We start from the raw sequence: 26,999 nt of genomic DNA on the forward strand, positions 1-26,999 counted from the left end.
GTCCAAGTGCTGGTGATACTTTTTAAAGTCGGTAATGGTCCTCCTTACAACAGCTTCATTAAATAAATAAATAAATAAATATACAGAGCTTTACCATTTAGGTGGTGGTTGGGTAGCATAGCATTAGTTGGTCTTTTTGCTAATCCACAGGTGGCATGGCTTTCAGCAAGCTCCTGGCTGCATGGGGGAGGAGGGAGAGGCCTGAGCTCCCACTTTGTGTGCTGATGAAAATCGGCTCACATGCCACTTTTGGTATATGTCAGAGTTTGCTGACCCCCCTGGAATAGGGAGTGCATGCCCATACTATATATGTCCTTAAGGCTTCTGCTTGGTTTACCGGGAGAAGGTGTTGTTTCTACTGCTGTATTCTGTCTCCAGTCTCTCTTCCTGGGTCTTCCTCCTCTGTAGATAGGTTTCCCTAAAGTCATAGAATCATAGAATGCTAGGACTGGAAGGGAACTTGAGAAGTGATCTAGTCCAGCTCCCCTGCCCTCATGGCAGGACCAAGCACTGTCTAGACCAACCCTGATAGACATTTATCTAATCTGTTCTTAAGTATTTCCACAGAAGGAGATTCCACAACCTCCCTCAGCAATTTATTCCAGTGTTTGACCACCCTGACAGTAGGAACTTTTTCCTAATGGCCAACCTAAACCTCCCTTGCTGCAGTTTAAGTTGCTGCAGCATGATTCATTGCTGCCTACAGATCTCTGAAGAGCAGAAGAGAAACTGACTAGAGTCTTGTTGGTTTTACTTTGCTGCGGAGTAGATGCTCTAATCAAAAGAAGTATTTGATCTGTCTGCATACCGGGAGTAGATTTTTTTTGGATCATCATCATCATTAATAACAACCGTGGGCACAACTCCCGTTGGTGTCTGATGCCTCTCTCACTATTTCCTTCCATCTTTCCCTGTTCAGTGCTGAGTGGCTTAGTTTCTGTAGACTAGCTCCGCACCAATCTACTATATCATCTATCCATTCTCCGTGGGGTCTGCCTCCTATTTGAACTGTCCATTATGACGAATAGCAGGGTCTTGATTTTTCGTTCGTCGTCCATTCTGCAAATATGCCCAAATAGTTGTAGCTTCCGTTTTATAACCTTCTGCAGCAGGTTCTCTTTCAGCTGTATCTTTCTATATAATTCCTCATTGGTGACCTTCTGCATCCAGCCTATTCTCAGAATCTTTCTGTAACTCCTTTTGAACACCAATATTCTTCTTTTCGAATCTTTCGTTGTCGCCCATGTCTCACATCCGTACAACATGCTGCTGAATACACGTGTTTTCAAGACAGTCAGCTTTGTTCTTAAGCTAATTGCTTTGCTTTTCCAGATCTTATCCATCGCCTTCACTTGCTCTTGCTTTCGCTATTCTAGTCGCTATTTCCTTCTTACAGTCTAGATCATACATTATGTTGCTCCCCAGATATGTGAACTTCTCTACGTTTTCTAGTTCAATATCATCGATACTGATCTTCCTTCCTTCCTATTTCCTTATCTCCAAATACCATTGTTTTTGTTTTATCAATGTTCATAATCAGTCCATACCACTTCCCTTCTTCATTTAACACCTGCACTGTTTTTGCTAGCTTCTCCTCATCTTCCTCAATAACTACATCATCTGTAAACGTCAAGTTGTTAATTCTTTTCTTATACACAGATATCCCTTCTACCCCTTCTTTGATCTTGTCCATCGCTCTTTCCAGATGCGCGATGAAGATACTTGGCGATATTGGATCTCCTTGTCCCGTACCTCTATTTGTTTTAAACCAACTTCCCACTTCCCTGTATGTTCTCACCACTGCCTCCGGATTATCATTGATATCCTTCAACAACCGTATCAGTCTGCTATCCACTCAGTATGACTCCAACACCACCCAAGTCACTTTCTGATCTATACTGTCAAATGCGTTTTGAAAATCGACAAGGAAAGTGTATATGTTCTTTTTCTTTCATCGAGCTTTCTCCGCTATCAGTCTTAGTGCCAATATCTGCTATATGGTACTTCTATCTTTTCTGAACCCCGCTTGCTCGTCTGCTATATATTCTTCTATCTGTGATCTTAGTCTCTCAGTCAGTATCATCATCAGCACCTTACCTCGATGACTCGTTAGGGCAATCGTTCTGTAGTTCTTGCACTCGAGTGTACTTCCTTACTTGGGTATTGTCACTAGCACAGATCTTGTCCATTCTTTAGGCGCCATCCCTTCTTTCCATTCTATATTACGTAGTTGGTGTATTTCCTGAATCATGCTTTCTCCACCGTATTTCATCATCTCTCCTGTGATCTTATCATTTCCAGGGCTCTTGTTCTTTAGTTGTTTCACTGCTGCTTCTACTTCCTCCTTTGAAATAGCGGTCTCACTCTCAATGCTTGGTGGAGATACCTCTTTCAGTTCTTCAATCAGTCTCTTTGAAACACTTGAGTCCATCTGTGCTTTGTATAGATGGGTGCAATATCTCATCCATCGCTGCACAATCTTCTTCCTGGTCATGAGCACTTCTTTGTTCTCATCTTTGATAGCCCTGTGCTTTGGTTGCCATTTGCCATTAATATTCCTAATTGTCTTATACACCTCCCTGGTCTTACATTCGCCATAATACCTCTTTGTATCTTCACATTGCTCCTCTAAGCTTCCCATCATGCAGTTGTAGGGAGTCACTCGAGGTACTGCTGCAAGCTCTGCTGTCTTTTTCTCAGGTGTCCTAAGAAGCCCTCTGAATTTGAAAAGGTAGCCAGCGTTTTGAGCTCTGTCTCCCCCTTCAGTTGAGTCAGACTGCTCAGGGAAATGTGCATCTCATTCAAGCTCAGAGGATTTGGGAAAGCATTTCTCAGGTTAGCCAGTGATGTGAGCTCTGCTCCCCTTTTTTTCTGGGAACAGAATTCCCTCCCCCCACCCTGCCTGGGAGCCCTGCAAATATTAAATGGCTTTTCCTATGTGCCCCTCCCCCCGCCCACGCTGTGTGGCTTTGCAGGATTTCTTTTCCTTGCATTACATCTGCTGGCTTTCTGTGCTTTCCCTGTCCTCATGGCTTCTCTACCCTCTGTTTCTAAAACCTCCAACCCTTATCCATTGTTGCTATATTTTAAATTTGCTGTTGGATTAAGGAAAACTCAGGTGTCACTCTTTCCTCTCTTTCCAATCCTTATCCAATTGCTCCTGTATTATGAATTATAACAATTCAATTCAAGAAAACGTGAATGTATGTTCATTACATTTATTTGTAGAACTAGTCTAGGGAACATGGGTAGTAGGGAGGTAGGGGGAGAGGGAGAGTGTCACTCACCCCCATAAACCACCACAAAAATCTCAGTGTTCATCATTGTCAGAGTGGTTCCTCAGAGACTCCCTGATACTGATGGCCACCTTATGGGCTGCCCTGACAGCATGAATGTCTGGCTGCTCCAGTGCATGGGCCATAAACTCTGTCTCTGCATGCCAGCCATGAGCAAATGCTTCTTTCTTTCTCTCAGGTTACGTGTAGATATGCAAGTTGCGCGATGCAGTTTACCGGATATCGGGAAAACCCCCTCTGCTGCCACATTCCTTCTTCCTTGTGGAACAAGGATGACTGGGATTTCAACAGAAGGCTCCTAGAGTGGCAGACTTCTATCAGGAGACCTCCAGGCTCCTGACAGAAGCCTGTTAATTTAGTCATAGCCTCACATAGGTTGTAAAGCAACAGCATGAAGCCAGGATTGTGGGGTGTGGTCCTGAGCAGGTCAAGCCTCCCACATAAGCAGCACCACCTTGCCTTCAAGCATCCAAATGTGCATTCAACAACCATGTGGCATCTGCTGAGCCAATTGCTGTCTAGCTCCCTGGTGTAAGGCTTCATGAGCCATGGCTGTAAGGGGTAGGCATTGTCCCCCACTCCAAATTGATTGGCAGCTGAGTGATAGCAATTGGGTAACCAGCGTCCACACAGTAGTGGGAACACGCTTCTCCACAGAGAGTGCAGCTCTCATTTGTGTGTGCTGGTGGTGCAGTTCTGGTGACAGCTCAGCACAGAGCTCAAAGAAGTTAGCTTTATGCATCTTAAAGTTCTGTGGCCACTTTTAGTCCTCCCACACCTGCAGGACAGCGTGATCCCACTACTCCTTGCTGGTCTGTCTGGCCCAAGTGATGGTCAGTGGTGAACAGGACCTGTGACAGAACAGGAAGCATCTGCTGCTGTCTGAGATTGGGGTGTGAGGCAGCTGCAGCTTTCCTCTGCCACCTCCTCCTTTGACTCTGTATGGTGGGATAGGAAGCTCAATGTTAGGGCTTCTGCATTGTGTGGTGTCCACAACACCTGCTGTGCACCATCCCATATTTGTGATTGCTCTGACAGGAAAGGTTGGAATGAAAGATCCATGGCTGCTGCCTGTGGATGCTGGTGTGCTGGGCTAGCTCTAGCAATTTAAAATTTGGGGGGAGCTCCAGGAAGAGAAGAGGCTGAAGGGACAAATTCCTTGTTCCCAGAAAACCTTGTGCTTCTTGTTGACTTCCCACAGTCCCTTGTGAGTGAATGAAATGCCAGCCAGTGTAGGATGCATGCCCAAAATGCATTGCTGGTTTTTTCTAAACTGGGCTTTTTCAGTGTGAACATTCCTATTTGAAATGCTGTGGCTGGCTGAGCACACTTTTCCATTACTTAGGGGTTGGAATGTCAAAATAAGGCATGTTGAAAAAACCTGCAGTGTATTCATAAGTACAGCCATGGGTATTTTTAGTGAAAGTCTTGGAAAGGTAACAGCAGTGTGACATTTTCTCATTGAAATATTAGACATCTGATTTAAAATGTGTTGTTTACCCAAACAGAGTTAACCAGCTCATAGTCTGACTCTGGGTAGACCTTTAAAGACTTGTTAGGAAAATGTATAAATGATAGTTGTGTTATGTTAGAATAGAACTTTGAAATGCAAACTTGCATTGTAAGACAATTAGAAGGTGGGTATTTGCTCAGGTCTTCTGATGTAAACAAACAGTCCTTTTCAGTTACTATTGCTTTGATTCTAGATGAAAAGAGAATATATACATTTATGATGAAACTTCATTGAAGTAGTATTACTGTTTATATAACTCTTTGAAGATTGTGGTCACTGTATATAAAATGTTTAATGCATAAATTACCCAGTGCTAACTGCCATGATGTTTGGGAGACAACAGGTTATACTAAAAGCCAATTGTTCTCCCAGGCCAAGAGGCTGCTGCAAATATATGAAGTCCATTTGGAGAGGATCCTTTTTTCATTTCCTAGCTGCTTGGATGCTCATGGAGAAAGTTGCAAGCCATGAAGGATGAGATTCCAGGATATCCTGGTTCTCCTATAAAAAATACCAACATAATTCTGGACTGATCTGAAAAAGATCCATCTGCAACTGCAAAGCTCAACAACTCTGTATATCTGAACGTCAAGAATAGAACTCATGAATATGTGTATATTGATTTTTTTAACCAATATCCTTTTTTTCTTTTTAAATAAATTTCAGTTTAGTTAAGATTGGGAATAAATATGTATTTTGGGTAAGATCTAAGTTATATGTTAACTTGGGTGTCTGGTTGATCCTTTGGGATCAGAAGAACTTCTTATTTTATAGGATGAAATTAGTATTTTCAATATTGATCATCACATTTAATCTGACCATCAGGATGGAGGACTCAGCTTGGGTTCTTTAACGGAAATGGGTTGTTTTGACTGCTGTGTACTCAGTGAGGTGCAACCTTGGTAAATCTAAGTATTGCAGTATCACCAGCTTTTTTGGTGATTTGTCCAAGCCATTCTATTTGCTCCTCACTCTACCTGAGTGACCTCATCTCACAATGGGACCTATGGATAAGGCTACATTTTAATTGCCATATGTTTTTAGTAAAAGTCATGGGCAAGTCACAGGCGATAAACAAAAATTCATGTTCAGGTGATAAACAAAATTCTAAAGCTCCCATTGCCCAGGGGCAGGGAGCTCCCTAACATAAATGCTGCCCAGAGCGCTCACCATGTCTCAGCCCTGAGCAACCTCCTACAACGAGAGTTGTGTTGCTGTTGGGGCAGGAGGGTGCAGTGGCCCAAGATTGCCAGACTGTAGCAAGTACCAGAGAGGTAGCCGGGTTAGTCTGTATCTTCGAGAACAACAAGAAGTCTTGTGGCACCTTATAGACTAACAGATTTTTTGGAACATAAACTTTGGTGGGCAAAGACCCGCTTCATCAGATGCATGAGTGGGGGTGGGGGGTGGTTTCAGAGGGGTATTTGACGAGTGGGGCCCCAGTAAAAGGGAGGGCCAGAGCTGACAAGGTCTATTCAGCAAGGTGGAAATGGCCCAGTATCAACAGTACTTATGAAAGGAGGAAAAAAGTCAGATCAGATGGGGATGTGAGCCTTTGTCAGAGTTTAATGGGGAGATATTAACACCCAGAGCAGAGAAGCTGCCTTTGTAAACTGCGAGCCCCTCCCCGTCTCTGTTTAATCCATGGTTAATGGAGACAAATTTGCAAATAAATTGCAGCTCAGAGATTTCTCTCTCCATTGGATTTTTGAAACTTTTTTGTTTCAGGACTGCCACCCTTAAATCTGCCACTGAGTGTCCAGGGAGACTGAAGTGTTCCCCCACAGGCTTCTATATATTACCATTCCTGATGTCTGATTTATGTCCTTTTATTCTTTTACATAGAGACTGTGCAGTTTGGCCAATGTAAATTGCAGTGGGCCATTGCTGGGACATGACGGCATGTGTTATATTAGTAGATGTGCAGGTAAAGTAGCCTCTGATGGTATAGTTGATGTTAGGTCCTGTGATGATGTCATTGGTGTAGATATGTAAGCAGAGTTGGCAGTGAGGACTGTTGCAGGGGCAGTCCTGAAACAAAAAAATTTCAAAAATCAAATGGAGAGAGAAATCTCTGAGCTGCAATTTATTTGCAAATTTGACTCCATTAACCATGGATTAAACAGAGAGTGGGAGTGGATCACAGCTTTCGAAGACAGTTTCTCTCCTCTGGATGCTAATATCTCCCCATTAGACTCTGACACAGGCTCACATCCCTCTGTCTGATCTGACTTTTTTTTTTTTTCCTCTTTTGATAAGTACTGTTGATACTGGGCCATTTCCACCTTGCTGAATAGACCTTGTCAGCTCTGGCCCTCCCTTTTTCTGGGACCCCACTCTTTAAATACCCCTCTGAAACTACCCCACCCACCCACTCATGCATCTGATGAAGCAAGTCTTTGCCCACGAAAGCTTATGCTCCAAAATGTCTGTTAGCCTATAAGATACCACAAGACTTCTTGTGTGACTTCTTGTGTGTCCCAAGGAGTCTGTCATTTTGATAGTTAGATATGTTAATATAGTTGACCTAGGCTGGGGTCAGCAACCAAAATAGTGAAATGAACCATTTTTTCAAATTCGGTTAGAAAATCTATACTTGAAGAGCTGCAGTGCATGTCAGTACAAGACAGTCCTTCATAAGTGACGGCAGACTGTACTTTTTGTAACCCCTATTTTAAGAATTGTGCGCACACAATGATTTGTACCAGGTAGAAATTTCGTTACTTTAACCCCATAACCCCAAATCAGCACCTCCCGCAACCCCAGGCTTAATCCTTCTCCCTCTCAAACATGCCCCCTCCATCCCCAGGATTAACCCCTCAATCTCAAAGACAGGGTTAACCCGCCTTAACCAGTGAGTTCCTCCAGCTGGGTGCATGTGCACGCTGCTGGTGCTCCCTGACTCCTTCTCAGCAGGGCTGCATAGCTCCAGCAGGGGCAGACTTGGCCTCCTGCTTTCCTTCTCCCTCACTGCTCCTCTGCTGCCTGCTTCTCAGTGAGGCTGTGCAGTTCCAACAGGGGCAGACTCTGCCACCCCTCTCTCCAGCTCTCCTGCTCACTTCCCCCTCCTACAGCATGGGTGGCTGACTGCCCTGCTCTGCTGAAATAATGGAATTCAATTTAATTGGTTTAACAGCTGGATCCCTCCCACCGCCCTGCCAGTTGTTAAACCGATTAAATTTAGTTTAATTATTTCAGCAGAGCAGGACAGGGAACTGCAAGAGCAGTGAGCTGTGGCAGTGCCTGGAGTTGCAAGTAGCTCCTTTAAAGAGCCACAAGTTGCTGACATCTGACCTAAGCTAAGAAGGCATGGGCAGAGGCTGGAGGAGACCTAAGAGTTTTGATTGTGGGGTATTGGTATGGGTGCAGAGGTTGTAGGACCTTTATAAAACCATTAGAATAAATTCATAGGCCTGGGTGCCAGAAGCTCGTGAAGACTAGATTCCAAGTCTTGTATTGGCTAAAATGGCCTTCAGGCAGCAAATCCTGGAATACTTTCCTTACTTGAAGGCTAGACTGACTCTTTGGAACTTAAATAGAACCTTTATGATAGGTACCTTTTGACACTGGAACTTGGAGCCACTTTAGATACCCACATTGTTTAGGATCTGGTGGACCTGGGCTAAAAATGGATTGTTGGGAAGAAAGGAGAAAATAGAAGGCATCATATTGTTTCCCAAGTTATGTCCCCAGGCAATAGGTTGCAAGAAAATTGGCATGAAGAAGAGGGACCATGGGATCTGGCATTGGTTAAGGCGTATAACAATCCTAGCTTCTCGTCCCTCAGGACTTGGATCGAGAGCTGGATTCTTTGTAGGAGATGACACCACTCATCGAAAGCTGCCACATAGCTCCTTGTCCCAGATGCTGGATTTTTCCCTGCTGGGGTTAGTGTTTGAAGGGGGGAAAAAAGGATGTGGGGCTTGGGAGGGACTATATGTTGTGTTAAAACTGCACTTGAGGCAAATTGTCCTTTATTGTAAGTGATTTAGGGGGGTCTGGATGAGTTAGGATAGATGCTGAGATGCAAATGCTTTCTTGTTGATTAAAGGGCCATTGAGCCTCTGTGAATCAGGCAAATCAGACTTACTTTTACAGGAACACTGTTATAGTTGCAAACAGGCCTAAGAATCCTTTAATAAATTGCCTGTAGAAATAAGACAGTGCATGTGTACTGATTGTGGATATCCTGACTTCAGGAAAAAATGAGGATGTTGGCCAGGTACATGAAGACAAACTGGTCCCCTAAAGATGTCATTTATGGAAGGTCCCTGGAGTTTTACGTAGCCCAAATGCCACGTGCAGATAATTGAAGTAGTCGCCCAAAATTTGCCTCCTTCCTTTATCTTCACTAGATTCTAAGTTCCACTGACATCAAGTTTTGTGAAAATCTTGCTACAGTGGCCACTGTGGTGCTGGGACAGTTAATAGAAGTTGATCAGCAGAAACAGCAGGTTGTGTTCATCACTGCACCCTACCTATGTAGCCAGGTTAGGAGCCGAGGGATATATCTTAGGAGTTGGAGTCAGCAATGGGTTATCTGGAGTGAAGCAAGGCTGGTTTCAAGAGTGGTGCAAATCTGCAAACAAGTACACATAGGTGCTGTAGCAGCTGTGGGCAAATGCTTTGAGTGGTGGCTGCTGATCTTGAGATCCAGTGTGCTAGCTCCTCTAGCCAGTCCAGCTACCCATTATAAAACCGTTACCTGTGTTAGGTTACTCAGAGTCTGGGTCAGCTGCAGGCCCTGCTTCCAGCTTCACTCTCTGGGCCCAGGTTCCTAACACAGGCTACATCTACACTAGAAGATGAATTCAAATGTATTAAAAATTGATTTTATAATGCTATTTTTAATTGATTTTGAGTATCCTCACTTCCCACAGGCTTCCAACAAATTTGATGTATTGCTTCCACACTGAAATCACCAAACTTCGACTGTTGCAGCAGTGCATTGTGGGAACCTATCCCACGGTTCCCTCAGCTCCGCATTCTGAGCTGGGAGCCAGGTGCAGCAGCGCTGTCAGTTTCCTGGGTCTGCACAGCTTGTGGGGCCTGGGAAGCTGGATAGCGCACCAGCCCTGGACAATTTCCTGGCTCCTGCGCCTAGCTTTGTGGGATACATATGACACACTTGTGAAGGCTAATAAATTTGAATGAAGGACATGGCGCTTCCGCATGAGTCTTTATTTGACATTTTAAACTCGAGATTGACGCTATACCTGTCTGTTAATATCGACATTTTATCAATATTAGGATAGACTTAATTGAGCTAATGACATTTACAGTGAAGACAGTGATGTTTTAATGTCAAGTTAAATTCTTTAAATTTGATTTTATCTCATAGTCTAGAAGCAGCCTCAAGGTATGAAATAAATTTAGCTGAAGGTGGTGGTCTTAAAGAAATCTGATAGTTTAATAAATTGATAGAAAGCTCCAACAATACTTTTGGAATAAAGGATGGATGAGGTCTCATGGGTTAATCTCTCCATAGGAAAAAACATGTAGGAAGGGTTAATCATTTTATGCTTAGAAACCTATTTCTTATATGCTGAATTAATTTCCGCAAAGTGTGTCACCTTCATTGATAAAAGATGAATTGGACAGCTTGATAAATGTTCAAGACAATGTTTCATTGGAGAAGAAAGCACAGATTTAAATCCTTTGTGGGAGCAATCTTCTTATATGAGGAAAAACTCAGATCAGATTCCTCAGAAGTTTGCGCAGTGGTGAGAAATATTAAACTTTTCTGTAGGTGGATAGAATTCTGATATTGTATGCAAATGTGCTTTAATTGAAGGAGTAGCTAGGCCCAAGTTTTTAAATGTAATAACCCAAGATTATTAGATTATACTAATGAGAAGTAAAGTGACGCTTCAGTGTCGCCCATAATGAGAAGTGCTTGCATTTTGACAATTTAAGTATGCAACTCTTGAGTCAATATTTGTTCTGGAGTAAAATATTCTGTACTTCTGAAGAATGTTCTTTATCTAATGGAGACAGTCAGACATGCAAGCTGTGAGATGGAATTACACTATATTTGGATGAAATACTAAACTGTAGTTCTGCAATATCATGTTGTTCTGAATTGAAGAGGTGTTGAATTTGTGACTGGACAGTGTCAAGAGATCCAAATCCCAACACTGGCAAGGCCAAGTGGAGAGATTTCAGTGCAATCAGAATATACAATGTTGCACTCACCTTTTGAGTGCCACCTTGGTGTCCTGGTTTGACGCTGCTTTTCTGTTTGGCTCCCAACACGTGTCTCCTTCCTCCTCCCCCTAGTCCTCCCTCTCCCACAGCATGCACAGCCTATCAGGATGAAAATGGCAAAGAAGAGAATTTGTTTTCTTCCATAGGTTTGATAATCATTTTTTTTTAAAAGTTGCATCTGCTTTGAGAGTTTATAGCCAGTGTTCAGTGTAAGCTGTATCTCTTGCAGATGTAGTGGGTGTCTGGCAAGTCCTTATTGTGCTTTCTGTGCACTCGCTTCTCCTCTGCTAGCTGTCTGATCTTCATCTCGCCCTTCTGAAGGCCCTTGTGTAACCCCTGCCTCCATCTGCTGCGGTTGTCCGCTAGTTCTTCCCAGTTGCCCAGCTCGATGTCTACCTCTCTGAGGTCTCTCTTGCAGACATCTTTGTAGCGCAACTGGGGGCGTCCGGGAGGTCTTTTGCCAGAGGCTAGCTCACCATACAGGATGTCTTTTGGAATCCTTCCATCATTCATCCTGTGGACGTGGCCAAGCCAGCGGAGTCGATGCTGCCTGAGGAGGGTGTGCATGGTTGGGATTCCAGCTTGCTCGAGGACAGCGGTGCTGGTCACTCTGTCCTTCCATGATATTCCAAGGATGCGTCTGAGGCAGCGCAAGTGGAAGACGTTCAGCCTCTTTTCCTGGCGGGCATACAGAGTCCAAGTCTCGCTGCCATAAAGGAGGGTGCTGAGGATGCAGGCTCTGTAGACTTGCATTTTGGTGTGAGTGTACAGCTTGTTGTTATTCCACACTCTCTCACTGAGTCTGGACAGAGTTGTGGCTGCTTTTCTGATCCTCCTATTTAGCTCAGTGTCCAATGACAGGGTGTCAGTGATGGTGGACCCCAGGTAAACGAACTTGTGGACGACCTCTAACGTATACTTGTCAATGCTGATTGATGGGGATTCAGCAACATCCTGACCAAGTACGTTTGTCTTCTTTAGGCTGATGGTAAGCCCAAAGTCCTTGCACACTTTGGAGAACTGATCCAGCAGTTTTTGAAGCTGGTCTTCTGTGTGAGACACTACAGCAGCATCGTCTGCGAACAGCATGTCTCTGATGAGGACTTCTCGCACCTTAGACTTAGCTTTCAGCCTTGCAAGGTTAAACAGTTTCCCATCAGATCTTGTGTGCAGCAAGATGCCCTCTGTTGAAGATCCAAAGGCATGCTTCAGGAGGAGTGCAAAGAAGATCCCGAACAATGTCGGAGCAAGCATGCATCCTTGTTTGACGCCTCTACTGATTCTGAAAGCATCCGATAACGTGCCGTCATATTGGATGGTTCCTCTCATGTCTTTGTGGAACGACTGGATCATCTTGAGTAATCATGGCGGACAGCCTATGTTGTGGAGCAGTTTGAACAGACCATCCCTGCTGACCAAGTCAAAGGCCTTGGTCAGGCCGATGAAGGCTATGTAGAGTGGCTTTCTCTGCTCCCTGCATTTCTCCTGCAGCTGCATGAGAGTGTGGGTCTTCATAGTCACAATAGATGCTGTAAATGAAATCCTCAATTGAAACTTTAAAGGGCGCGATCCATAGTCTATGCAGACTGAAGGATGCCTACAAAGTGTAAGCTGTATAGTTGTGCATCTGGTCAGGCAAAATTCAAATGCCACCCAGCTGATAGCATCAAATGGTGATGACATAAGTTTATTACCTATTATATGTCAACGTAACTCAGCTTTTCCAAGGGAATCCCCATTCTATAGTTGTTTTCTCAAAAAACAAACAAACAAAAAAAACCCACTAGTGTTAGTGAATTCAGTGGGGCTTACTCCAAAATTAAGTGTATGCTAAGCACAGTAAGTCTTAGCTTTTTTGCTAACTTGATTCAAACCAGTTATTGAAATTACCTTGATTTAAATCAATCCACCCTGGACAGAGAATAAAAAAAAAAATTAAAGTTTCAGTCACGGAAAGTGCTTGCCTAGGGTACTGTTCAGCTTCGTTATTATTTCTGGTTCTGATAGCCCTTTGAATCCTCATATTGAATTCTAGAAGTACTTTTTAGTGCATTTACTTATAACTATATAATAGCCTGTATATGCGCGAATAAAACAATTCAGAATTAAAAAATTGACTTAAAACAACTTAGCTATCTTGTTCTTCTTTTCTGTCCCCTCCAACCCACATACATTAATTAGAATTTACAAGAACTGGTTGACTAGTGACTGGTCATATTTGTATGCTATTTGAATAAGTATGCTTTCCCAAATGCAGTTAGATAAAGGTCCCGTGTAATTGGAAGTGTTTTGGTAGGTTTTCTTAGAACTTTTACCACTTCAGGAAAGGAAAGAGTTCTTGTTAGTGATAAAGTTCACAAATTACGGTGAATTTCTGTAGCACTGAATGAATGTGTAGGTTAAAGTATGCAGTTGGTATTAAGTTTTTAAAAGCTAGATATTTGTAATATCTAGACATACTCTTTTCCTCCTAGCTATAACACAAATATATGAAGCAAAAATTAATCATGGTTTTACATTCCACTCTATCTGTTCCCCTCTCTCTTTGAATAGTTTGTTTAGTACTTATATCCAGTGCTTCAGCACCATTCTTGTATGGAAGAGCAAGTGCTGCTTTTTTTTTTTTTTTTTTTGTAGATGGTTAGGTCTGAGCTCATTCTGGCTACGCCCACACTACAAGATAAATTTGAATTTATTAATATTGATTGTGTAATGCTGGATTTTATAAATTTGAATTTGACTATCCTCATCTCCCCACCTGATCCTCACAGGGTGGGCTTATTGCTGCCACCGTGAATCAGCAACCATCAACTGTTGCAGCAATGCTTTGTGAGAACCTATCCCACAGTCCCCTCATTCCTGTAGTATTCTGGTTATGTATGTTGATATTTGATATCATCTTATCACATTGCAAAGTCTGTGAAAAGCAAAGTCCATTTTTCCAGTTGTAAGAAAGGAAAAGTAGGGTATCAACAAAGATGGAGAGTTAACAGAAATCTATCTTCTGTAACTGAATCATCAAGGATTTTACAAAAACCACTAAGTGTGTCTTTTGTCAACTGGCCATCCACTGACTGTCGCCCTTCCCTTGATTGTGCCTGATCCCTGAAAATAATACAGGGACCATGAAAAGCATGAAGAAAGAGTTGATAGTAAAACTTTTGAAAAAAGAGTGTTGCTGAGGGGAGGGTATTTGGTTTTCCTGTTCATTATGCAGCTTCTGTTCATAGTCTGTATTCTCAGCTGGCCCTCCATCCACTGTTCCCTGCGTAAAGGGGTCCAAAGTTAGAAGAAAGAGGATAGAAAAGGCTAGGAAAAATGGTTTTGGTCTTTCCTCTTCACTACACGGGAACTGCCAACATGGGGGGGATGGCAACAATGCCCTCAAAATCTTAGCCACGAGGGGAGACTTCCCCCTGGCAGCAGCTAGCCTCCCGGGTCCTTGTTGGGGTATGGGGGGGTTTCAGTGGGGGGCTAGTTAAAGTAGTCCCCCAGTGCGGCAGCAGGCCTCTGAGAATCTTAGCCTCTGGGGGAGACTTCCCCCCAGTGGCAGCAAGGCCTCGAAAATATTTTTGTTGGGGGGCCAGTTGAAGTAGTCTCCCTTGTGCGGCAGAAAGTCCCCAAAAGAGACTTTCCCCTGATGGCTGCAAGCTTAGTGATTGCTTCTTTCCCATCCTTGGAGCCCGAATTGCATGCAGGCCAGGACATGGTGCTGCCTGGCAGCCTGGTGAGCACTGAATGGCAGGCACATCCTTTTATTGGGTGGGGAGCTACCCACATGATGTGGTTGAGCACGGGAAAGACCCCATTGCGTGGTGCCTGTGGGGGAGAGAAGGGGCCATGCACAAACGTAAACCTCTAAGAAGAAGTTTCTCGGTCTTTTGCGTAAGCATGACTCCCACATCAGCCGTGCTGCCACTGGTGCAGTGGGGCAGTGGCTGGCGAAAAAATAACAAGTGTAGAGACAGAACTACACACTCCTTGCAGGGGATATTTATAATGGATAGATGTGCTCACAGTGCTAATAGCGAAGAGGGACATTTCTCAGGGTCTTATACAAACGTGAGCCCACAGCCACAGGCTTCCAGATCCCAAATTGAAATTCATGATCTTCTGTTACCCAATTCCTGTGCACATGGAGAGCAGTGGCCAGAGCGGAGCACTGTGGAGCGTTGTGGCTTACATACAGGACCCCTCTGGAGGACAATAAAGTTGATTTTTAAGATGTGGTGCTTCCACACTGGTTTTTAATCGAAATTTTAAATTCAAACTTGATGCTACATCCAGCAGGTCCCGGCTATGTTATGATATCAATATCAGTGCTCCTTAAATTGAGCTAATGGTATTTACAGTGAACACAATCACGTGGTAATATCGAGCTAACTGTTTTTAATTTGAATTTATCTCATAGCATACACACAGCCTTTGACTGGATTGTTTTCTCAGTCAAGGTCTTAATGTTGAAAATCCCTATCCCATGACTTCCTTCACCTGGAACCTTTTCTTAGGATTGCAACTGTTGTGAGAGCCATGGAATTGAAAAAATATTTTTAAAGATAAACAGGAGCCTTAGGGCTTCTTTGATTAGGACTAGAACGTTGAAGTGAGTCAGTAATACATGGGGAGCATTGACTACGAGGTTGACGTGCTGCTCTTGTCTTTATGTCACAAGAAATTATGGCTTCACTGAATGCCCCTTTACCACTTCCTTTATTTATATTCTTGAAAAAGAGGGGTGAGTTCTAAACTTTCTAGAACTTTTCTTGAATCTTTGGTTAGTGATTGCTTCGTATGTGTTGCCAGGTGGTGGTGATGAAGGAGAAGGGAAGCCACCACTTCATCTCTTTATCACATACTTTTGTAACTAGTAATAGCATTTTTTCCTTTTCATTTCTTTACCATCATTGACACATTGTTCTCTTTTGTTAGTAAGAGAAGTGATTATATACACACTAAAATCTGGTCCTGAAGAAGGTTGAACATCATGAATAAATTTAATTTTCAGTATGTTTTTCTGTAAAGAAAATTTTGCAAGATCTTAAACCAGATACTTTTTAACAAGTTTTTCAAAACCAAAGAAGAGAACTGTAATTGTGTGAGAGGGAGGCCAGGCAAGGCAGTGGTTAAACAAGGCCTGTTGGCCCAATCATCTCCATCCCGATTCACCAGTTGGCCAGTGTCAGGCCTGGAGGGGTATGAAAGGAAGGAAGCCAGCCCGGTTTGGGGCTGACCAGCCAAGAGGCAGGAGCTGGCTCTGAGGCACCAGGCCCCAAGCCAGAGCTGCCATCCTGTCGGCCACTGGAGGGCACAGCCCAGGACCCTTTCCCAGTTACTGAGGGGAACAGGGAAGCCTCCCCCCTGGAATCCCCTCTCCTGCCAAAGGGAGAACTAGATCCTCAGGACCACGCCCCAAACTTAACCCGTAGACTCTCAGGTGGGGCTGAAGAACCTCCCAACAGGCCCTGGCCAGGGGGCCTAGGCCATCCGGTCCCAGGTGCAAACTGCTCATGCATGGTGGAGAATGTGGGTATTGCCCGGCCCTGCAGAAGGGCCATCCTACTGTGCCAGCTATAGACCCAGCAAGTGTGAACCACTGAAGCAATGGAGCCCCTGCTGAAGTGGATGGTGGAGTAACAGGCCAGCCAGCAACAGCAGCAGCAGCTGCTCCAATAGATAGCTCAGCAGCAGCTAATGGGGGAATTAGCAACCCACCAGCAACTCGCAGCAGGTGACTTCCCTGCTACAACCTTGAACTCCGGATGGGCCGCTGGCACCGGCACCAATCAAACTGGCAAAGATGGGCCTGGAAGGCGACCTTGAGGCATTCTTGGAGACACTTGAGTGGGTGGCCACCGTAGCCCAGTGGGCCTGAGGGCAGTGGGCGGCCATCTTGTCATCTTACTTTACAGAGGTTGCTCAGACTGCCCATCATGCTCTGGATGCTGTAGCTGCTCAGGATTATGCCCAGGTCAAGGCAGCAATCCTGGATGCCCTGGACATCTCGGAGGAGACTTTCTGCCAGCACTGCTGGGGGGAGGTATGGCTCCCGGGAGCCCGACCCCGCCTCATCGCCCAGAAGCTGCAGGATGCCTGCTGGAGGTGGTTGAAGCCTGAAACAAAATCCAGAGTGCAGGTGGCCGAGCAGATCCTGCTTGAGCAGTTCATCCAGATTCTGCCCTCTGGTGGAAGGGAGCGGGTGATGAAGAACCACCCGGAAGATATGACTGCAGCCATCCATCTGATTGAGAATTATATAGCAGCCCAGTCTTCGGGGATGACTCCCTCGTTAGGCCCCAGGTCAGCCGGAGGCATGCCAGCATGAGTGGCCAAGGGGGCCCAGGAGTGACAAGGCTGGGGCTGTGGGGGGGGGCACCTGATGCTCCTTCCTGTGCCCCAAAAAACCTGGAGTTACCGGACTAACCCACGGCTTCAACCCCAGGGCCTTGGACCAGCCCACCAGCTTCTCCGTAGGGAACCCAGCCACTCCTCAGACAAGGTACCAGCGACTCCACTCGCGCCTCAGCCTGCAGATGCTGTTCCACATCCATCCTCACCCCAGGCCCCTCCGGGAGACATGTCGAAGGCCACCCTAGACTAGGACTCCTGCTTCACCTGCGGAGGCATCGGGCACTGGTCCCGAGACTGCCCATACATGGAGTGCAACTTTGGGAAGCTCTGGACCCCCAAGGCCCACCAAGCTGACCATCCCTGTGTATGTCAATGAGACAGAGGCAATTGGGCTGATTGACTCAGGGTGTGCCCAGACCCTGGTTCGGCAAATGCTCGTGCCTCATGTAGGGCTCCCTCAATGCACCATCAGGCTGCAGTGTGTCCATGGGGATGTGAAGGCCTGTACCTGCATCCGGGTGAGCCTACAGATGGGAAGGCACGAAGAACCATTGATGGTCAGCCTGGCCCCAGCCCTTACGTATCTGGTAATGCTGGGTAGAGACTGGGGACGCTTTCACGAACTACTAGAAGGACTTGCGAAGCCTTCAGCTAGGGAATGGCAACCCCAGCCATTGAGCATGGAAAAGGCAGGGACCACAAATCAGGCTGGAGTAGGGGAAGTGGTGGACCCGGGGAAGGGACTTCACAGGGACCAGCACTAGCCTAGGTGGACCGAGGCTCCCATCAGCTGGAGAGTGAGCCACCCCCACTGCCTGAATCTTCAGTCTTTGCACAACCCTCAGACTTTGTGGGGAATCAGCGGATGGATGAGATGCTGAGCCGAGCCTACGATCAAGTGGCAGTAGCGAATGGGGAGACCACCAGAGCCCATTCAGTGAAGACAGTTCACCCATTTCAAAATCCAGGAAGACTGTCTCTACCGTGTAGAGAAGGACCCACAGATGGGAGAAGTGCACCATCAGCTCCTGGTTCCCCGACCATACTGGAGAGAGGTTATGCGGCTTGCTCATGCCATCCCCATGGCAGGACATCTGGGAAGAGACAAGACACTAGCTAGGATCCTGGCCTGCTTCTTTTGGCCTGGGATCTACAGAGAGGTTGCAGACTTCTGTGGCTCCTGCCCAGAGTGACAGCTCCCAGCATGTTGGTCCATGGAGCAGGACCCATTAGTTCCCCTCCCACTAGTGAGTATACTCTTTGAGTGGATTGGTGTCGATGTAGTTGGCCCCATGGAGGAGAGTGCCACTGGATACCGATTCATCCTTGTTGTTATTGCTTATTCAGCTTGGTACTCGGAAGCCGTTCTGCTACACTCCATGAGTGCCAAGAGGGTGGCAACTGAGCTCATGAGCATCTTTGCTCAGGTCGGGGTCCCTCGGGAGATCCTAACGGAACAAGGGACAAACTTTATGTCCCAAACGGTGCAACAACTTTGCCCGCTGCTAAAGATCAAGACTCTCCAAATGTCTGTCTACCACCCCCAGACTGATGGACCAGTAGAGGGCTTCATTCGGACTTTGAAGGCCATGCTCCGCAAGTTTGTGCTGACGGATCCACATTACTGGGACCAGCTCCTTCCAGCCCTGTGTTTGCAGTTTGGGAGGTGCCCCAGCTCCCCACAGGGTTTTCACCCTTTGAACTCCTGTATGGGAGGTGGCTGTGGGGGATTCTGGACCTAGTAAAGGAGATGTGGGAGGAACAGCCCTCCCAAAGCAGGAATGTGGTACAATATATACTCAACCTACGAGAGAGGCTTAAAACTCTAGGTACGTTTGCCCAAGAGAACCACTTCTGAGCACAGCAGGCCCAGGAGACAGCTTACAACAAACAAGCCAGACTCATGAGTTTCAGCTGGGGGATCGAGTGCTACTGCTACTACCAAGTACTGACTCTCAGCTCCTTGCCTACTGGTAGGGGCCTTACGAGATCATCTGGTGAGTGGGCCCAGTGAACTATGAGGTAGACCAGCCGGGTAAGCGTAAGGGGCGACATGTAAATCTACCATGTAAATCTCTTAAAATCCTGGAAAGCCCGGAAGGGCTACTAATCACCTCCTACCCACCAGACCCAGAACTGGGACCCAAGGCAGCACAGGTGGCAAGCCCCGGGGAGGTCCAGATTAGGCGTAAATTTATTCCAGAACAGAGGCTTCAGGCCCAGAATCTAGTTGCCAACTTTTCGTTAGTCTTTTCAGCAAAACCCAGTCAAACTCACCTGGCTATCCACTATATCCAGGCCGAACCCGGGGTTAAGGTCTGGGAGATGCCTCGACTCCTTCCCTGGACGCTGAGGGAGGTGATGAAGCATGAACTGCATCGATGCTAGCGCTGGGGGTAATCAAGGAATCTTTCAGCGAATGGAAAAGCCCAGTAGTCCTAGTCCCCAAACCAAATGGGAGCACCTGGTTTTGCATTGACTTCCGACAGTGGAATGCTGTGTCCAAATTCGATGCCTACGCAGTGCCCCGGGTAGATGAGTTGCTTGCTCGGCTGGGGGAAGCAGAGTACATCAATACTCTCAACTTAACAAAGGGCTATTGGCCAATCCTCCTCACGCCTAAGTCCAAGGAGAAGACGGCTTTCTCCACTCCCTTTGGACTCTTCCAGTTCCGGACCATTCCCTTCGGGCTGCATGGTGCCCCGGCTGCGTTCCAGCGCCTAATGGATCGGGTTCTACGTCCCCATAGCCAATACACTGAAGCGTGTTTGGATGATATAGTGATCTATAGCTGCAATTGGCAGACCCACCTACAGCATGTGTCTGCTGTATTGCAGTCCCTCCAGGAAGCGGGCCTGATGGCAAACCCAGCAAAATGCTGTCTCGGAAGGGATGAGACTATCTACTTAGGGTATGCTTTGGGGAAGGGCATGGTGCGCTCCCTAATGGGGAACGTCCAAGCCCTCCCAGCAGTACATTCTTCCATCCTCGAAAAGACAGGTACGCCAGTTCCTGGGGTTAGCAGGGTATTACTGCCGCTTCATCCCAGGCTTCTCCTCCATCGCTGCCCCTCTTACTGACCTCCTCAGGAAAGAGGTTCCCAACCGTGTCCTGTGGACTCCAGCTAGTGCGGAAGCTTTCCAGGCCCTAAAGCCCCAGCTCTGCTGAGGACTGGTCCTGTACCTGGCAAACACTTTACCCTCATCACCAACCACACCCCCCTGTGCTGACTACAGGCGCTGAAAGAGACACACTCCAGAATCATGAGGTGGTACCTCTCCCTCCAACCTTTCTCTTTCCAGATCCGGCATCATGCAGGGAAGGATCATGCAGATGCGGCCTTTTTTTCCAGGGGAGAAGGAACACAACTTGGAGAGGGGCAGCCCCCTAGGAGGGTAATGGGGGGGCAAGATGTGTAAGAGTGTGAGAGGGAGGCCAGGCAAGGCAGGGTTAAACAAGGCCTGTTGGTCCAATCAGCCCCACCCTGGTTCATCTGTGGCCAGTGTCAGGCCTGGAGGGGTATAAAAGGAAGGAAGTCAGCTCGGCTTGGGGCTGACCAGCCAAGAGGCAGGAGCTGGCTCTGAGGCAGCAGGCCCCAAGCCATAGCTGCCATCCCGTCGGCCACTGGAGGGCACAGCCCAGGACCCTTTCCCAGGCACTGGGGGGAGGAGGAACCGCCCCCCCCCCCAGGAAACTCTCTCCTGCCAAAGGGAGAACTAGATTGTTGGGGCCACGCCCCAAACTTAACCCATAGACACTCGGGTGGGGCTGAAGACCCACCCAACAGGCCCTGGCCAGGGGGCCTAGCCACTAGGCCACCTGGTCCCAGGTGTGAACTGCTTACAAGAACATTTATAGTCATGTAAAGTCTCCCAAAGCTTAAATTTCCTTAAAACTAGATTTCTGTTTTCTGGACAATTTGGTAAAATAGTTTTGAAGAACAACTTTAGGTACAAAGCAAGATTCAATAACATTTACTCCTGGGGGAATTCTGTGCCAAAATTAAAAATTCTGTGCACAGTATTGTAAAACTCTGTAAATTTTATTTGCTAAACTAACACTACTTATTCATGCCAGTTTCATTTATTCTGGCAATATATTTCAAAATACTTATCAGCAAGGATGTCTGTAATATTTCAAAAAACACACAAACATTTCTCCAGGAGTAGAGATTTGAATTCTCACAATAAATGTTCTCTGTCCCACAAAGCCCTGAGCCCAGCCACCTGGCTTCCTCAGCCAGTACAGCCTAACTCATTGTTTCCCAACCTGTGTTCCTCCTGATGTGAATACATGTTCTGTGAAAAAAATTGATGCTATTGATAATTTCCTCGTAAAATATTAAATATTTCTGTGTATCAGAAATTTTATTTAATTAACATTTGGATTCTAGATGCTGACAGGACTCTTTGGATGGTCAGGTAAATAATATTTAAATGAGTCCCTGAATAAGGGAGCAAACTCCCTGTGTGTTCAATGCCGGGACCCAGACCAAATCCCCACTACGAAACCCAGCCAGGATAATGCCCGCCCAGGTAAGTTTCTGGACTCCGCCCTGAGCCTCCTGGAAAGGAGTAGCTAGCAGGAATAATGAGACAAGGACAAGGGTGAAAGGACCAAAAAAAAACCAAAGTAACTAAGATCTTTATTAAGGAACACAACAAGGTCAGGATGCAACAAGTAACAGTTTAAAGTACAACCTTATTTAAACTCTGTTAATACCTACACTTATGTTTGACACTGTATCCATTTTGAGTCTTGCTCCTTAATTCTTGAAATTGATTATTATTCCGCAAGGCAAAAGCTTTGGTTACTGGAGGAAGGATAGAGGGATTTAGGAATGAGGGTTGATGGGAGTTTAGAAATCCCCGCTGTTTCCTTCCAAAGCCGGAGTGGGCGTGCTAAAGCCCACTTCGTGCAGGGTCGGGTTGCTAGCCCGACCCAACGGGTTGGTACCCGAGGGCCAGTCGGGACTGTCCCTTTATTTTGTGGGGATCCCCGGTACCCTCTAGTGGGCCCAACTAAGTGAACCTGGGAGGCGTATGCTCTTCCTCAGGTCACTGGGGTAGGATTGACAGCTAAGGGAGGCAGGGAGGCAATGCCTTGTCCTGCAGTTTATTTGAAGGAGGTAAGTAAGGGTAAAGGGAGAAAGGGTAGAAGGTAAGGCGTTAGTTAAAACTTAAGAGCAACACATTATAACAACCTACACTTACTATGAACATCAATTATTAATTAAACGTGCTGAAGTTTGGCTAATATGGTGAACCCTGCCTGGGATGTCCAGTCCCGACCTCAGGGGGTCAGGCCCCCAGGCACTTCCACCCCCTCGTCAGAGGAAGGAACAACGGGGAAGCAAGCCCCTGTTCCCTCATAGAGGGTCCTGATAACCCAGGTGGGAGTGAATGTAAAATAGGTATATAGCTATATTAAGGTAATTTTTACGTGTCCAGTCCGGTTAGGTAAGGTCCAGTCCAGTAAGAGTCCAGTCCAGTAGTGGTGAAGTGTTGACAAGATGGCAGGCGGCGAGAACGAAGGTGCTGCTGTGATGGCAGGCCCTGGGCTTCAACAGGCGAGCACACAGTACCTCACCCTAGTGGTGAGGCCAGGTCGCCGCCCGCCCGATCCACCTCAGGGCTGCTTGTTGCTCCTTGAGGCTAGAGAGCGGTGAGGCGTGATGGCGCGAAGACGCCGCTTCAGGCCGCAAGGTGGCTCAGCACCCTGTCAGCGATGGTTGAGGTGGCTAGGTGTAATTAGCCAGGCAGCGATTTCGCTCTGTTCAGCACCACTCAAGGGCGAGTGCGGAGGTGATTTCAGCTCTAGTTCAATACCGCTCAAAGGCGAGTGCTGAGGTGATTTCAGCTCTATGCCCCTTATGGCCTAAGGTTTCGGCGGACACCACTCAGAAGCAGCCAGCGCCTCCCTATGCAGGGTAACAGAAGCAAGTCTGTGTCCCCCAGGGCCACTGAATGCCTGAAGGCACCCGCTTATATAGATCAAACTCATACATGATTCATAAGCTAATTTCCATACAAAGGTTCTAAGCACATGTTTTCAAACAGGTCCTCTGGGCCAGGGAAGCTTCCAGAAGCTGTTCACCTGCGCCCAATGAGGAGCCTGGATTTCAAATCCATGATTCTGAGGTGTTTGTGAATTCAGGTTACCAGGGAAACCAACTGATGCAGAGTGACCGTTACAGGGGGCTGCTAAATGGCAGCCTATGTATCTTTAGAGTCTACCTGCCCCTGCAATGATATTAAATAGGCCAAAGGCTTGTTTCCCCCGGCCCACAGGGACGATTATGCCCGAGGGACGAAAAATCCCTGACAGATGTGGTGTTATTTGTAACACATTCATAATAGTATAGTTGTTTTGTGACTCGTGCTGAAACAGAGATGAAAAAACACTCTTCCCATTACAAAAAGTCAAATGTCACTTATTTTTATTTTCTAGTAGTTTTTCAGTAAAAATAACAAATTTATAAAAACACAACATTTAAAAATATTTTTCCATGCCTAATTTGTTTTGCATTTCTTTTCATAAAAATGTTTTGTAGGCTTTAAGAAAGTCCTTTTTTAAACAATATTGTCCTTTATATTTTTGTACAAAAGAACACTAACCATCCTTCTTTTGGCTGTTATGCTGATGTTTTGTTTTGGGTTTGTACTTAAATTTTATACCTAATTCTAGGGTTGCTAACCATCCTTCTATCAAAAGGACATTAGTTGTTCATTCAGAGGATTTTCTTTTGGCTGGGTCTACATGGAGCAGCTCTCCTACCAGCTCCATGCTAATGAGCAGCCTCAAAATTGCAATGGTCCTGCGGCTCATTAGCATAGCCACGCAAGAGCTTTCTCTCAGCAGATGGGCGTGCCAGCAGTAAAGAGGCCATGCGGGCATGCCCCTGACAACAAAAAGCCCCTGTGTCGCCAGCCCTTAAGGCCACTCCATATAGACCCAGCCTTGTTGTTTTTTGTATTCTTTGTAAATGAAAAGGTGTCTAAAAAACCTAACTCTTAAATCAACTTTTGAGCATTACACGCAGTGATTATTTGGTATGGAGCCTCTGCCCTGGACCAGCATGTATATCTTTGGTCAGTGTGTTCCTATCCCAAAAGTGGTGTGGCCAAATTAGTATGGGAAATGCTACCCTAACCAATTCCCCTTCAGAGCCAAGCTTCAGAGCCCATGGTTCGAAAGGGAGAAATGGCTTCATGCTCAGTCCCAGAGTTTTAGGTAGTTGCCTGTATGTTGCTGTCTCCTTATCCCAAGCTGTGCGGGAAACTAAAGCTGCTGGATACCCCTCTAGCACTCTTTTCTTTCCCCATGACAGAGTCTTCTGTATGTGAGCTGGTGTCTGTAAGGTTTAGCTGCCCCCCTAATAATAGCAGCCAGCAGCAGCAGGGAAGCAGGGGAATATGGGGAGAAAAGGGGCCTGAATTTGCTTTGGGAAAAAAATAGTGTAGTCACGTCTGAGGATTTTACATTTGTATATCTTGTTTTTATTGATCCTTGTTTAGGAAGAGTGAAGGTTCATCGTACAGCTGCCTAGGTACACCTTTAAAATAGCATTATACATTTAAGACTACTAACTGCTGTCTTACATAATCACCCAAAATCATTTTCTGTAACCATATGGATTGGAGAGGAGATATTTTCTAAATTTACTAAATTTGTGCAGACGACACAAAGCTAAGTGGAGAGGTAGATACATTGGAGAGTAGAGAGAGGATCCAGAGTGACCTGGATAAATTGGAGGATTGGGCCAAAAGAAATCTAATGCGGTTCAACAAGAAGTGTAGAGTCCTGCACATGGGACAGAAGAATCCCAAGCATTGTTATAGGCTGGGGACCGACTGGCTAAGCAGAAGTATGTGGAAAGGGACCTGGGGCTATGGTGGATGAAAGGCTGGATGTGATTAAACAATGTGCCCCTATAACCAAGAAGGCTAACGGCATATTAGGGTGCATTCGAAGGAGCATTTCAGGCAGATCAAGAGAAGTGGTTATTCCCCTCTGTTCAGCGCTAGTGAGGCCACGTATGGAATATTGTGTCCAGTTTTGGGCCCCCCAGTATAAAAGGATATGGATGTGCTGGAGCAGGTTCAGCGAAGGGCAACAAAAATGATTAGAGGGCTGGAGCACATGACCTATGAGAAGAGCTGAGGGATTTGGGCTTGTTGAGTTTACAGAGGGGTGATTTAATAGCAGCCTTCAACTTCCTGAAGGGGAGCTCTAAAGAGGGTGGAGAGAAATTGTTCTCAGTGATGACAGATGTGCAACAAGGTGTAATGGTCTGAAGTTACAGAAGGAGAAGAGTGGGTTGGGTATTAGGAAGTACTACTTCACCAGGAGGGTGGTGAAGCACTGGAATGCATTGCCTAGCGAGGTGATGGATTCTCCATCCCTTGAGGTTTTTCAGTCCTGGCTTGACAAGGTCCTGGCTGGGATGACTCAGTTGGGGTTGATCCTGTTTGAAGGAGGGAGCCGGACTAAGTGACCTCATGAGGTCCCTTCCAGCCCTATGATTCGACAGCTTTTTCACGTCTTGCTCTTTGCCTGTTTCTGTAGGCCTTTTATTCACCAGCATGAAGTGGGAGACAAAATAGTCTTAAGAATAGAGAGAAAAGTGTGGCCATAAAACTACAAATTAATGGGGAGTTAAAAGTTTGGAATTGTGATTAATTTCTGGGTCATCTGAAGCTGGAACATTCTCCTTTCTGTTACTGAGGTGTTGCAAATCCAGTACAGTCAGAATCTTATTAAAGTTTTAACTGGTCTTTGCCACTTCAGCATGCACTGTGGGTTTCATTTGGTTGTTTTTTTTGAACAAATCAAATTTTAAAATTGAAAGTATAACCTTGTATAAAAGTGTTTTAATGCTTATTTTGCAGATGGTGTTCTGACACTGAATACAGAGAACAGTAATTGTTCCTACCAGATACCAAACTTTCATAAGTGCGAGATCTGTTTGTTATCTTTTGCAAAAGTAACGCAGTTCCAACGCCATATGAGGGATCATGAGCGAAATGACAAGGTACATATTTCAGTGAATCTAGATAAAAATCTAATGAATATTTAGTAAATCAGAAGTTAAATGCAGAATTTTAATAGGTAATGTTGAAGACCAGACACATCTGGCTGCGTTTAGTAATGGCACTTGGCCGTTTGGGTAGTCAAAACTTTTTTCATTTCTTCCTCATCACATGTGCACTGTGTAAAGTATGAAAGAAACCTTGCTTTGAAAAGCATTTAAGCATACATCATATCCCCAGCTGACACTGTTTTTTTAATGAGGATATCCACAGATACTCCATTATCTTTGTGCAGTGTTCAGGTGGGCTGAAGAAACTGGTAAAATATCTTTTTATTCAAGATTTTAGATTATGCTTTATCAAGAGTAGGGAAATTTGCTTGCCTTATTTGCTTGCTTGGCAGATTTGTACCCAACTGATTTATAAGAATTATTTTACATAGGGGAAAGCTATTGTATTTTATTTTTTCCCTTTGAAGAATTTATTTTACGAAAGAAAATAGAAGAATCTTACATGAAATTATAGCCAATATAGTTATCATTTCAACTGCTTCAAAACCAGGTGAAGGAAGAATGCCAGTATGATTAAGGGCTTGTATTAACA

At 45.6% G+C, this 26,999-nt stretch overlaps 1 protein-coding gene across 3 annotated transcripts in view; it reads left to right on the top strand.

The window, feature by feature from the left end:
• ZNF236 (zinc finger protein 236) overlaps positions 1 to 26,999 on the top strand; it is a 178,311-nt gene that overhangs the window by 7,202 nt on the left and 144,110 nt on the right. For all 3 annotated transcript variants that reach the window (XM_074987533.1, XM_074987534.1, XM_074987535.1), the window contains exon 2: positions 26,256 to 26,398. In XM_074987533.1, coding sequence (XP_074843634.1) covers positions 26,256 to 26,398 — 143 coding nt within the window. The remainder of the gene's footprint in view (positions 1 to 26,255; positions 26,399 to 26,999) is intronic.

This window comes from Carettochelys insculpta, chromosome 2 (genome assembly GCF_033958435.1).
Source record: "Carettochelys insculpta isolate YL-2023 chromosome 2, ASM3395843v1, whole genome shotgun sequence".
NCBI lineage: Eukaryota > Metazoa > Chordata > Testudines > Carettochelyidae > Carettochelys > Carettochelys insculpta.